This window comes from Cherax quadricarinatus, chromosome 2, assembly GCF_038502225.1.
Source record: "Cherax quadricarinatus isolate ZL_2023a chromosome 2, ASM3850222v1, whole genome shotgun sequence".
Classification (NCBI taxonomy): Eukaryota; Metazoa; Arthropoda; class Malacostraca; order Decapoda; family Parastacidae; genus Cherax; species Cherax quadricarinatus.
The window spans coordinates 10,189,389-10,203,764 of NC_091293.1; the positions used below are offsets into that span (position 1 = coordinate 10,189,389).

Here is a 14,376-nt window from a genome sequence, read left to right on the forward strand (position 1 = left end):
GGCTCGTACGTTGGTTTGCGTGCAGCCAGCAGTAACAGCCTGGTTGATCAGGCTCTGATCCACCAGGAGGCCTGGTCACAGACCGGGCCGCGGGGGCGTTGACCCCCGGAACTTTCTCCAGGTAAACTCTAGGTACGCGTAGGCATTGCTGTCTTGGTTTAAGGTTGCTGCTTACCATAACCCCCAAGTCCTTTTCGCAATCTGTATGGCTAAGTTCTACATCATTTAACTTATAAAAGCTAGGGTTATGGACACTCCCGAGCTTCAGAACCTTGCATTTATTTACATTGAACTGCATCTGCCATTTTTCTGACCAAGAATCGAGTTTGTCTAAATCCTTCTGAAGTTCCCTAACATCTACGTTTGAATTAATTATCCTACCTATCTTTGTGTCATCGGCGAATTTGCTCATATCACTTGTAATACCCTCATCAAGGTCATTGATATATATTATAAACAACAATGGGCCTAAGACTGATCCCTTTGGTACGCAACTTGTTACAGATCCCACTCGGATTTAACCCCATTTATGGACACTCTTTGCTTCCTGTCTGTGAACCATGACTCGATTCACGAGAGCACTTTTCCCCCAATGCCATGAGCTGCCACTTTCTTTAACAGTCTTTGGTGCGGAACTCTATCAAAATCCTTACTAAAATCTAAGTAAATAATATCAAATTCTTTATCGTGATCAACAACCTCAAAAGCTTTTCTGAAGAAAGTTAATAAATTAGTTAGACAAGAACGGCCTCTCGTGAATCCATGCTGAGTATCATTAACCAAGCTATGCTTATCGAGATGGCTTCTTATAATCTCAGCTATAATTGACTCTAGTAATTTGTCTACAATTGAGGTTAGGCTTATTGGACGGTAATTTGACGGTAACGGCTTGTCCCCTGCTTTAAAAATAGGAATTACATTGGCCATCTTCCACATATCAGACACTACACCTGTTTGAAGAGATAAATTAAAAATATTAGTTAATGGTTCACAGAGTTCCATTTTGCATTCCTTAAGAACCCTTGAAAAAACCTCATCAGGACCCGGCGTCTTATTTTGCTTCAGTCTATCTGCTTCACAACCATTTCACTAGTGACTGTGATGTTACGTAATTTATCTTCTTCTAGCCCACTATAAAAATTAATTACTGGTATATTGTTAGTGTCTTCCTGTGTAAAAACCGAGAGAAAATAATTATTTAAAATCGAGCACATTTCATTCTCTTTGTCAGTAAGATGCCCATAGTTATTTTTAAGGGGACCTATCTTATCTCTAACTTTTGTTCTATAGACCTGGAAAAAACTCTTTGGGTTAGTTTTCGAATCCCTAGCAACTTTAATTTCATAGTCCCCTTTAGCTTTTCTTGAACATCAAAATGGTATACAATACCGACAGGTTGGTAGGTAAGACACACAGGCAACAGTTAGGCAACTTTATTCCGAAACGTTTCGACTACACAGTAGGCTTCTTCAGTCCAATACAGAAAGTAGGCAGGAACAGTAGAGATGTGAAGACGATGTAATCAGTCCATCACCCTTGAAGTCGTAGAATTTGAGGTTGTCAGTCCCTCAGCCTGGAGAAGTTCAGTTCCACAGTCAGGAACTATCTGAAGATCAAGCGACAGTGCGGAGACTTAAATACTGTCGGAAGGAGAGGTGCATAGTAGTAGTAGTGAGATTGTAGCCACTGAGAGGTCATGTCCCTCTCAGATCCAACAATTCTCACTTGAAAAGGTTGTCCAAGGTGTTTTCTGTACCAAGATGCCATGTGTTGCAGTGTCTAACAAGATGAACATCAAAATGGTATACAACACCGACAGGTTGGCCGGTAAGACGCATATTCAACAGTTAGGCAACTTCTCAAGGCTGAGGGACTGGTAACCTCAAATTCTACGACTTCAAGGGTGATGGACTGATTACATCGTCTTCACATCTCTACTGTTCCTCCTACTTTCTGTATTCGACTGAAGAAGCCTACTGTGTAGGCGAAACGTTTCGGAATAAAGTTGCCTAACTGTTGCCTATGTGTCTTAGCTTTTCTTATCCCCTTTTTAACGTCCCTCTTAATGTCAATATACTGATTCATAAGATGACCCTCCCCTCTTTTGATACGCCTATAAATTCCTTTCTTATGCCATAGTAGATATTTGAGCCTATTATTCATCCACTTTGGGTCATTTCTATTTGATCTAATTTCTTTATACGGGATAAACGTTCTTTGAGCAGCATGTATAGTGTTCAGAAAACTGTCATATTGATAGCTCTCTTCGTTACTCCAGTCAACAGATGATAAGTGTTCTCTAAGCCCATCGTAATCTGCTAAGCGAAAATCTGGGACTGCTACTAAGTTATCGCTACTATCATACTTCCATTCAATGCTAAATGTAATTGATTTGTGGTCGCTAGCACCCAGTTCCTCTGAAATTTCTAAATTATTAACAAGGGATTCATTATTTGCCAGAACTAAGTCAAGCAGGTTATTACCCCTTGTAGGTTCTGTCACAAACTGCTTCAAAACACAATCCTTAACTACTTCTAAGAAATCGTATGATTCTAAATTCCCAGTCAAGAAATTCCAATCAATATGACTAAAGTTAAAGTCTCCTAGAATTACTACATTATCGTGCCTTGTGGCCCTAACAATTTCCTCCCATAGTAGTCTCCCTTGGTTCCTATCTAAGTTTGGAGGACGGTATATCACACCTAAAATCAATTTTTCATGCCCCTCTGAAAATTCTATCCAAACAGACTCTGTATGTGTAACTTCAGACTTAATACCCGTTTTTATGCAACAGTTCAAGCGATCTCGGACATACAATGCCACCCCACCCCCCTTCCCGATACTTTTATCTACTTGGAACAATTTAAAACCTTGAATGTGACATTCCGCAGGCATGTCCCGATTTTTCATATTGAACCACGTCTCAGTTAAGGCAAATACATCAATGTTACCTGCACTAGCAACTAGTCTCAACTCGTCCATCTTATTCCTAGCACTTCGACTATTTGTGTAATATATACTTAAGGACCCTCCTTTCTCTTTACCCTTCCTACTTCTTTCTGTTATTCCTCTAAACCTATTACTGTCCTTGTCAATTAGTGCCACTGGCTTTCCAATATCTACCTCATTTTGCCTATTACTAGTTCTCCTAGTACTCATATTGCTACACTGCGACTTCACTGTTTTCCCGCCAAAACCCATACCACTAACTATTCCTAGTTTAAAGACCTAACAGCTCCCTCCACTGCGTTGGCAAGTGCTCCCACCCCACACCTAGATAAGTGAACCCCATCCCTGGCATACATGTCATTTCTGCCATAGAAGAGGTCCCAGTTGTCAATGAATGTTACCGCATTTTCCTTACAGTATCTGTCCAGCCAGCAATTGACACCAATTGCTCTGGACAACCCCAGGAAAACACACTCTCTGCCTCCTACTCCTATCCTTCAAGCAGAATGCCCTATCCATGTACCTAATCTGGCTATCCCCAACAACAACAATGTTTTTACCTTCCTTGGCGACGTCCGTCGTGATGTTCCCAGTAGTCGACTCACATTCGTTAGGTAGCACTACACCTTCACTTGTGGAATTCGTCAAGACGTTCTCGATGGTTTTCGTTGGGGTTTCTAGGGATGTCTCATTCACGTCACCCAATGCTTCCTTGGTGCTCGTTGTGACATTCCCAGTAGAACACCCACATTCGTCAGGTATCTACCTCGTTCTGCTTGTTACTAGTTCCCCTAGAAGTCATAATATGACTACCCTGGGACTTCACTGTTTTCCTGCCAAAACCAATACCACTAACTATTCCTAGTTTAAAGTCCTAACAGCTCCCTCCACTGCAGTTGCCAGTGTCTCAACCCCAGACCTAGATAAGTGAACCCCATCCCTGGCATACATGTCATTTCTGCCATAGAAGAAGTCCCAGTTGTCTATTAATGTTACCGCACTTTCCTTACAGTATTTGTCCAGGCAGCAATTGACACCAATTGCCCTGGACAACCATTCATTTCCAACTCCTCTCCTTGGCAAAATACCACACATGACAGGGTTCCCACCCTTTCTCCTAATTATCTCTATTGCTAACCTATACCTGCTAATCAGGTCTTCACTCCTTCGTCTGCCAACATTGTTGCCTCCAGCAATGAGACAGATAATAGGATTGCTCCCATTACCTCTCATGATGTCATCCAGATGGCTAACAATATCCTCCATCCCAGCCCCAGGAAAGCAAACCCTCTGTCTCCTACTCCTGTCTTTCAAGCAGAACGCCCTATCCATGTACCTAACTTGGCTATTCCCAACAACAACAACAACAATATTCTTACCTTCCTTGGTGTCGTTCGTCGTGGCGTTCCCAGTAGTTGACTCACATACGTCAGGTAGCACAGAGAATGCATTAGATGTTTCCACAACAGTTTCCACAGCAGTCTCTTTCTTCTTCATCGTTTCTACCTTTCCATTCGTCTTCTTGATCGTCAACTTCGTTCCATGCTGTCCAGCCACTGTCCAGTTTCCCTTCTTGACCTGAGGACTCAAAACAGGAGGACTGCTACGAATCTTCTTATTTTCCTCGGTCAGTCGCCGAATCTCCATCTTCGCCATCCTCAATTCTTCCTTAAGCTGTTGGTAAAGTTGTTCGATGGAGGGTATCTTGGTTCAGTCCGTAGAGAGCACACTCGACACCTTGGGTAGTTTCAAATTTAGGTTGGATAAATGCATGAATGAGAGGGGTTGGATTTTAGTGGGACTTGCATATGGGTGGATAGAGTTATCAGAGCTTATTTCTTGGGTAGTTTTGAAAATTTGGTTGGGTAAATATTTTGTTAGTGAGATGGATTGTAAAGGACCTGCCTAGTATGGGCCAACAAGCCTGCTGCAGTGATCCTCCTTTCTTATGTTCTTATGTTCTTATATCAGAACAGAAAGTAATAAAGGATAAACTCAAAATCCACTAAAATCGATTTGTTTCATACACCCCAGCAACTAGTATTTCATACGTGGAGGAGAGGCAACAGAGAGTGATTCCATACACCATCCTTCTTCAGGCGAAGTTCCGGGAGCCAGAGCTGGACAACCGGGGTCTGCGAGTGGGGCAGGAGTGGACACTGAGGGCACGGGACTACAGCAAGTATACCTGTCGAGCCAACAACGTGTATGGTACCCACACCTCTCGTCAAGTTGTCCTGCTGGTGTCAGGTACTCACCTAATTGTGCTCACCTAATTGTGGTTGCAGGGGATGAGTCATAGCTCCTGGCTCCGCCTCTTCACTGGTCGCTACTAGGTCTCTCTCCCTGCTCCATGAGCTCTATCATGCCTCTTCCTAAAGCTATGTATGGATCCTGCCTCCACTACATCACTTTCTAGACTATTCCACTTCCTGACAATTCTGGCTGAAGAAATGCTTCCTGACATTCTTGTGATTCATCTGAGTCTTCCACTTCTAATTGTGACCCTTTGTTGCTGTGTCTCATCTCTGGAACATCCTGTCATTATCCACCTTGTCGATTCCTTTCAGTATTTTACAGGTCGTTATCATGTCCTCCCCATCTCTCCTCTCCTCCAGTGTCCTCTGGTTGATTTCCCTTAACCTCTCCTCATAGAACATGCCCCCTATCTCCGGGACTTGCCTCGTTACAAACCATTGCACTTTCTCTAGTTTTCTGACGTTCTTGGCTAGGTGTGGGTTCCTAACTGGTACTGCATACTCCAATATGGGTCTGACGTACACGGTGTACAGAATCTTGAACGATTCCTTACTGAGATGTCGGAATGCTATTCTTAGGTTTGCTAAGCGCCCATGCTGCAGCAGTTATTTGGTTGATGTGCGCCTCAGATGTCCTTGAGTGAGGTTTGTAGTCTTTGGCCCCCTAGACTGTACTCTGTCTGCCGTCTTTTTTGCCTTTCCCAAGTTATCATGAATTTGCACTTGGTGGGGCTGAACTCTAGGAGATAGTTTCTGAACCAGGCTTGCAGTCTGTCCAGATCCCTTTGTAGTCCTGCCTGGTCCTCCTTCGACTGAATTCTCCTCATTAACTTCACATCGTCTGCAAACAGGGACACTTCTGAATCTATTCCTTCCGTCATGTTATTCATATATACCAGGAACAGCACCGGCCTTAGGACTGACCCCTGTGGAACCCCGCTCATCACAGGTGCCCACTATGACACCTCGTCACGTACCATGACTCGCTGCTGTCTTCCTGACAGGTATTCCCTGATCCATTGTAGTGCCTTCCCTGTTATACCTGCCTGGTCCTCCAGCTTTTGCACATATATCTTGAGTGGAACTGTGTGAAAAAAAATTCTTACAGTCCAAGAAAACGTAATCTACCCACCCCTCTCTCTCTCTTGTCTTACTGCTGTCACCTTGTCACAGAATTCCAGTAAGTTTGTGACACAGGATTTCATGTCCCTGAATCCGTGCAGGCTGTCGTTGATGAGCTCATTCCTTTCTAGGTGCTCCAAAACTCTTCTGATAATCATCTCCATGTTAGTGGCACTGGTCTATAGTTGAAGGTGTGTGTGTGTGTGTGTAGAGAGAGAGAGAGAGAGAGAGAGAGAGAGTGAGAGAGAGAGAGAGAGAGAAACAACATCGTGAGTTGCACAAGAATGGTATACAATACCGACAAGACGAAGGGACTTATTACCTCATCTTTTGTATACAATTCTACCGTCTTCAAATTACGTCCAAGAATTTGTATTGATAAAGCCAATACATGGCGAAACGTCTACAATAAAGATATCCAGATGTTGCACATGTCTTAATCAACATCGTGAGCTGTTACATGTCCCCAGCAGACACTGCTTCACCTTGCTACATGTCCCTGGTAGACACTGCTTCACCTTGTCACATGTCCCTTGTTACATGTCCCCAGCAGACACTGCTTCACCTTGCAGACACTGCTTCACCTTGTTACATGTCCCTGGTACACTGCTTCACCTTGTTACATGTAGACACTGCTTCACCTTGTTACATGTCCCTGGCAGACACTGCTTCACCTTGTTACATGTCCCTGGTAGACACTGCTTCACCTTGTTACATGTCCCTGGCAGACACTGCTTCACCTTGTTACATGTCCCTGGCAGACACTGCTTCACCTTGTTACATGTCCCTGGCAGACACTGCTTCACCTTGTTACATGTCCCTGGCAGACACTGCTTCACCTTGTTACATGTCCCTGGCAGACACTGCTTCACCAACTTATATGTCCCTGGCAGACACTGCTTCACCTTGTTACATGTCCCTGGCAGACACTGCTTCACCTTGTTACATGTCCCTGGTAGACACTGCTTCACCTTGTTACATGTCCCTGGCAGACACTGCTTCACCTTGTTACATGTCCCTGGCAGACACTGCTTCACCTTGTTACATGTCCCTGGTAGACACTGCTTCACCTTGTTACATGTCCCTGGCAGACACTGCTTCACCTTGTTACATGTACCTGGCAGACACTGTTTCACCTTGTTACATGTCCCCAGCAGACACTGCTTCACCTTGTTACATGTCCCTGGTAGACACTGCTTCACCTTGTCACATGTCCATGGCAGACACTGCTTCACCTTGTTACATGTCCCTGGTAGACACTGCTTCACCTTGTTACATGTCCCTGGCAGACACTGCTTCACCTTGTTACATGTCCCTGGTAGACACTGCTTCACCTTGTTACATGTCCCTGGCAGACACTGCTACACCTTGTTACATGTCCCTGGCAGACACTGCTTCATCTTGTTACATGTCCCTGGCAGACACTGCTTCACCTTGTTACATGTCCCTGGCAGACACTGCTTCACCTTGTTACATGTCCCTGGCAGACACTGCTTCACCAACTTATATGTCCCTGGTAGACACTGCTTCACCTTGTTACATGTCCCTGGCAGACACTGCTTCACCTTGTTACATGTCCCTGGCAGACACTGCTTCACCTTGTTACATGTCCCTGGCAGACACTGCTTCACCAACTTATATGTCCCTGGTAGACACTGCTTCACCTTGTTACATGTCCCTGGCAGACACTGCTTCACCTTGTTACATGTCCCTGGCAGACACTGCTTCACCTTGTTACATGTCCATGGCAGACACTGCTTCACCTTGTTACATGTCCCTGGCAGACACTGCTTCACCTTGTTACATGTCCCTGGCAGACACTGCTTCACCTTGTTACATGTCCCTGGCAGACACTGCTTCACCTTGTTACATGTCCCTGGCAGACACTGCTTCACCTTGTTACATGTCCCAGGCAGACACTGTTTCACCTTGTTACATATCCATGGCAGACACTGCTTCACCTTTTTACATGTCCCTGGCAGACACTGCTTCAACTTGTTACATGTCCCTGGCAGACACTGCTTCACCTTGTTACATGTCCCTGGTAGACACTGCTTCACCTTGTTACATATCCCTGGCAGACACTGCTTCACCTTGTTACATGTCCCTGGCAGACACTGCTTCACCTTGTTACATGTCCCTGGTAGACACTGCTTCACCTTGTTACATATCCCTGGCAGACACTGCTTCACCTTGTTACATGTCCCTGGCAGACACTGCTTCACCTTGTTACATGTCCCTGGCAGACACTGCTTCACCTTGTTACATGTCCCTGGCAGACACTGCTTCACCTTGTTACATGTCCCTGGCAGACACTGCTTCACCTTGTTACATGTCCCTGGCAGACACTGCTTCACCTTGTTACTTGTCCCTGGCAGACACTGCTTCACCTTGTTACATGTCCCTGGCAGACACTGCTTCACCTTGTTACATGTCCATGGCAGACACTGCTTCACCTTGTTACATGTCCCTGGCAGACACTGCTTCACCTTGTTACATGTCCCTGGCAGACACTGCTTCACCTTGTTACATGTCCCTGGCAGACACTGCTTCACCTTGTTACATGTCCCTGGCAGACACTGCTTCACCTTGTTACATGTCCCTGGCAGACACTGCTTCACCTTGTTACATGTCCCTGGCAGACACTGCTTCACCTTGTTACATGTCCCTGGCAGACACTGCTTCACCTTGTTACTTGTCCCTGGCAGACACTGCTTCACCTTGTTACATGTCCCTGGCAGACACTGCTTCACCTTGTTACATATCCATGGCAGACACTGCTTCACCTTTTTACATGTCCCTGGCAGACACTGCTTCACCTTGTTACATGTCCCTGGCAGACACTGCTTCACCTTGTTACATGTCCCTGGTAGACACTGCTTCACCTTGTTACATATCCCTGGCAGACACTGCTTCACCTTGTTACATGTCCCTGGCAGACACTGCTTCACCTTGTTACATGTCCCTGGTAGACACTGCTTCACCTTGTTACATATCCCTGGCAGACACTGCTTCACCTTGTTACATGTCCCTGGCAGACACTGCTTCACCTTGTTACATGTCCCTGGCAGACACTGCTTCACCTTGTTACATGTCCCTGGCAGACACTGCTTCACCTTGTTACATGTCCCTGGCAGACACTGCTTCACCTTGTTACATGTCCCTGGCAGACACTGCTTCACCTTGTTACTTGTCCCTGGCAGACACTGCTTCACCTTGTTACTTGTCCCTGGCAGACACTGCTTCACCAACTTATATGCCCCTGGCAGACACTGCTTCACCTTGTTACATATCCCTGGCAGACACTGCTTCATCTTTTTACTTGTCCCTGGCAGACACTGCTTCATCTTGTTACATGTCCATGGCAGACACTGCTTCACCTTGTTACATGTCCCCGGCAGACACTGCTTCACCTTCTTACTTGTCCTGGCAGACACTGCTTCACCTCGTTACTTGTCCCTGGCAGACACTGCTCACCTTGTTACATATCCCTGGCAGACACTGCTTCATCTTGTTACATGTCCCTGGCAGACCATGTTACATGTCCCTGGCAGACACTGCTTTACCTTGTTGCATGTCCCCGGCAGACACTGGTTCACCTTGTTACATATCCCTGGCAGACACTGCTTCACCTTGTTACATGTCCCTGGCAAACACTGCTTCACCTTGTTACATGTCCCTGGCAGACACTGCTTCACCTTCTTACTTGTCCCTGGCAGACACTGCTTCATCTTGTTACATGTCCATGGCAGACACTGCTTCACCTTGTTACATGTCCCCGGCAGACACTGCTTCACCTTCTTACTTGTCCTGGCAGACACTGCTTCACCTCGTTACTGGTCCCTGGCAGACACTGCTCACCTTGTTACATATCCCTGGCAGACACTGCTTCATCTTGTTACATGTCCCTGGCAGACCATGTTACATGTCCCTGGCAGACACTGCTTCACCTTGTTGCATGTCCCCGGCAGACACTGGTTCACCTTGTTACATGTCCCTGGCAGACACTGCTTCACCTTGTTACATGTCCCTGGCAAACACTGCTTCACCTTGTTACATGTCCCTGGCAGACACTGCTTCACCTTGTTACATGTCCCTGGCAGACACTGCTTCACCTTGTTACATGTCCCTGGCAGACACTGCTTCACCTTGTTACATGGCCCTGGTAGACACTGCTTCACCTTGTTACATGTCCATGGCAGACACTGCTTCACCTTGTTACATGTCCCTGGCAGACACTGCTTCACCTTGTTACATGTCCCTGGCAGACACTGCTTCACCTTGTTACATGTCCCTGGAAGACAGACACTGCCCTTCACCTTGTTACATGTCCCTGGTAGACACTGCTTCACCTTGTTACATGTCCCAGACACTGCTTCACCTTGTTACATGTCCCTGGTAGACACTGCTTCACCTTGTTACATGTCCCTGGCAGACACTGCTTCACCTTGTTACATGTCCCTGGCAGACACTGCTTCACCTTGTTACATGTCCCTGGCAGACACTGCTTCACCTTGTTACATGTCCCTGGCAGACACTGCTTCACCTTGTTACATGTCCCTGGCAGACACTGCTTCACCTTGTTACATGTCCCTGGCAGACACTGCTTCACCTTCTTATATGTCCCTGGTAGTCACTGCTTCACCTTGTTACATGTCGCTGGCAGACACTGCTTCTCGTTGTTACATGTCGCTGGCAGACACTGCTTCACCTTGTTACATGTCCCTGGTAGACACTGCTTCACCTTGTTACATGTCCCTGGCAGACACTGCTTCACCTTGTTACATGTCCCTGGCAGACACTGCTTCACCTTGTTACATGTCCCTGGCAGACACTGCTTCACTTTGTTACATGTCCCTGGCAGACACTGCTTCACCTTGTTACATGTCCCTGGCAGACACTGCTTCACCTTGTTACATGTCCCCGGCAGACACTGTTTCACCTTGTTACATATCCATGGCAGACACTGCTTCACCTTGTTACATGTCCCTGGCAGACACTGCTTCACCTTGTTACATGTCCCTGGCAGACACTGCTTCACCTTGTTACATGTCCCTTGTAGACACTGCTTCACCTTGTTACATGTCCCTGGTAGACACTGCTTCACCTTGTTACATGTCCCTGGCAGACACTGCTTCACCTTGTTACATGTCCCTGGTAGACACTGCTTCACCTTGTTACATGTCCCTGGCAGACACTGCTACACCTTGTTACATGTCCCTGGCAGACACTGCTTCATCTTGTTACATGTCCCTGGCAGACACTGCTTCACCTTGTTACATGTCCCTGGCAGACACTGCTTCACCTTGTTACATGTCCCTGGCAGACACTGCTTCACCAACTTATATGTCCCTGGTAGACACTGCTTCACCTTGTTACATGTCCCTGGCAGACACTGCTTCACCTTGTTACATGTCCCTGGCAGACACTGCTTCACCTTGTTACATGTCCCTGGCAGACACTGCTTCACCTTGTTACATGTCCCTGGCAGACACTGCTTCACCTTGTTACATGTCCATGGCAGACACTGCTTCACCTTGTTACATGTCCCTGGCAGACACTGCTTCACCTTGTTACATGTCCCTGGCAGACACTGCTTCACCTTGTTACATGTCCCTGGCAGACACTGCTTCACCTTGTTACATGTCCCTGGCAGACACTGCTTCACCTTGTTACATGTCCCCGGCAGACACTGTTTCACCTTGTTACATATCCATGGCAGACACTGCTTCACATTTTTACATGTCCCTGGCAGACACTGCTTCACCTTGTTACATGTCCCTGGCAGACACTGCTTCACCTTGTTACATGTCCCTGGTAGACACTGCTTCACCTTGTTACATATCCCTGGCAGACACTGCTTCACCTTGTTACATGTCCCTGGCAGACACTGCTTCACCTTGTTACATGTCCCTGGTAGACACTGCTTCACCTTGTTACATATCCCTGGCAGACACTGCTTCACCTTGTTACATGTCCCTGGTAGACACTGCTTCACCTTGTTACATGTCCCTGGCAGACACTGCTTCACCTTGTTACATGTCCCTGGCAGACACTGCTTCACCTTGTTACATGTCCCTGGCAGACACTGCTTCACCTTGTTACATGTCCCTGGCAGACACTGCTTCACCTTGTTACTTGTCCCTGGCAGACACTGCTTCACCTTGTTACTTGTCCCTGGCAGACACTGCTTCACCAACTTATATGCCCCTGGCAGACACTGCTTCACCTTGTTACATATCCCTGGCAGACACTGCTTCATCTTTTTACTTGTCCCTGGCAGACACTCCTTCATCTTGTTACATGTCCATGGCAGACACTGCTTCACCTTGTTACATGTCCCCGGCAGACACTGCTTCACCTTCTTACTTGTCCTGGCAGACACTGCTTCACCTCGTTACTTGTCCCTGGCAGACACTGCTCACCTTGTTACATATCCCTGGCAGACACTGCTTCATCTTGTTACATGTCCCTGGCAGACCATGTTACATGTCCCTGGCAGACACTGCTTTACCTTGTTGCATGTCCCTGGCAGACACTGGTTCACCTTGTTACATATCCCTGGCAGACACTGCTTCACCTTGTTACATGTCCCTGGCAAACACTGCTTCACCTTGTTACATGTCCCTGGCAGACACTGCTTCACCTTCTTACTTGTCCCTGGCAGACACTGCTTCATCTTGTTACATGTCCATGGCAGACACTGCTTCACCTTGTTACATGTCCCCGGCAGACACTGCTTCACCTTCTTACTTGTCCTGGCAGACACTGCTTCACCTCGTTACTTGTCCCTGGCAGACACTGCTCACCTTGTTACATATCCCTGGCAGACACTGCTTCATCTTGTTACATGTCCCTGGCAGACCATGTTACATGTCCCTGACAGACACTGCTTCACCTTGTTGCATGTCCCCGGCAGACACTGGTTCACCTTGTTACATGTCCCTGGCAGACACTGCTTCACCTTGTTACATGTCCCTGGCAAACACTGCTTCACCTTGTTACATGTCCCTGGCAGACACTGCTTCACCTTGTTACATGTCCCTGGCAGTCACTGCTTCACCTTGTTACATGTCCCTGGCAGACACTGCTTCACCTTGTTACATGGCCCTGGTAGACACTGCTTCACCTTGTTACATGTCCATTGCAGACACTGCTTCACCTTGTTACATGTCCCTGGCAGACACTGCTTCACCTTGTTACTTGTCCCTGGCAGACACTGCTTCACCTTGTTACATGTCCCTGGTAGACACTGCTTCACCTTGTTACATGTCCCTGGTAGACACTGCTTCACCTTGTTACATGTCCCTGGTAGACACTGCTTCACCTTGTTACATGTCCCTGGCAGACACTGCTTCACCTTGTTACATGTCCCTGGTAGACACTGCTTCACCTTGTTACATGTCCCTGGCAGACACTGCTTCACCTTGTTACATGTCCCTGGCAGACACTGCTTCACCTTGTTACATGTCCCTGGCAGACACTGCTTCACCAACTTATATGTCCCTGGCAGACACAGCTTCACCTTGTTACATGTCCCTGGCAGACACTGCTTCACCTTGTTACATGTCCCTGGCAGACACTGCTTCACCTTGTCACATATCCCTGGCAGACACTGCTTCACCATGTTATATGTCCCTGGCAGACACTGCTTTAACATGTTACATGTCTCTGGCAGACACTGCTTCACCTTGTTACATGTCCCCGGCAGACACTGCTTCACCTTGTTACATATCCCTGGCAGACACTGCTTCACCTTGTTACATGTCCCCGGCAGACACTGCTTTACCTTGTTACATGTTTCTGGCAGGCACTGCTTCACCTTGTTACACGTCCCTGGCAGACACTGCTTCACCTTGTTACATGTCCCTGGCAGACACTGCTTCACCTTGTTACATGTCCCCGGCAGACACTGCTTCACCTTTTTACATGCCCCTGGCAGACACTGTTTCACCATGTTACATGTCCCTGGCAGACACTACTTCACCTTGTTACATGTCCCTCGCAGACACTGCTTCACCTTTTTACATATCCCTGGCAGACAGTT

At 47.0% G+C, this 14,376-nt stretch overlaps 1 protein-coding gene across 1 annotated transcript in view; it reads left to right on the forward strand.

Annotated features, from left to right (window-relative positions):
* Positions 1 to 14,376, forward strand: part of LOC128684530 (vascular endothelial growth factor receptor 2-like) — a 103,930-nt gene that overhangs the window by 34,744 nt on the left and 54,810 nt on the right. The window contains exon 5 of the mRNA XM_070089582.1: positions 5,049 to 5,199. Within this exon, the coding sequence (XP_069945683.1) occupies positions 5,049 to 5,199 (151 nt within the window). The remainder of the gene's footprint in view (positions 1 to 5,048; positions 5,200 to 14,376) is intronic.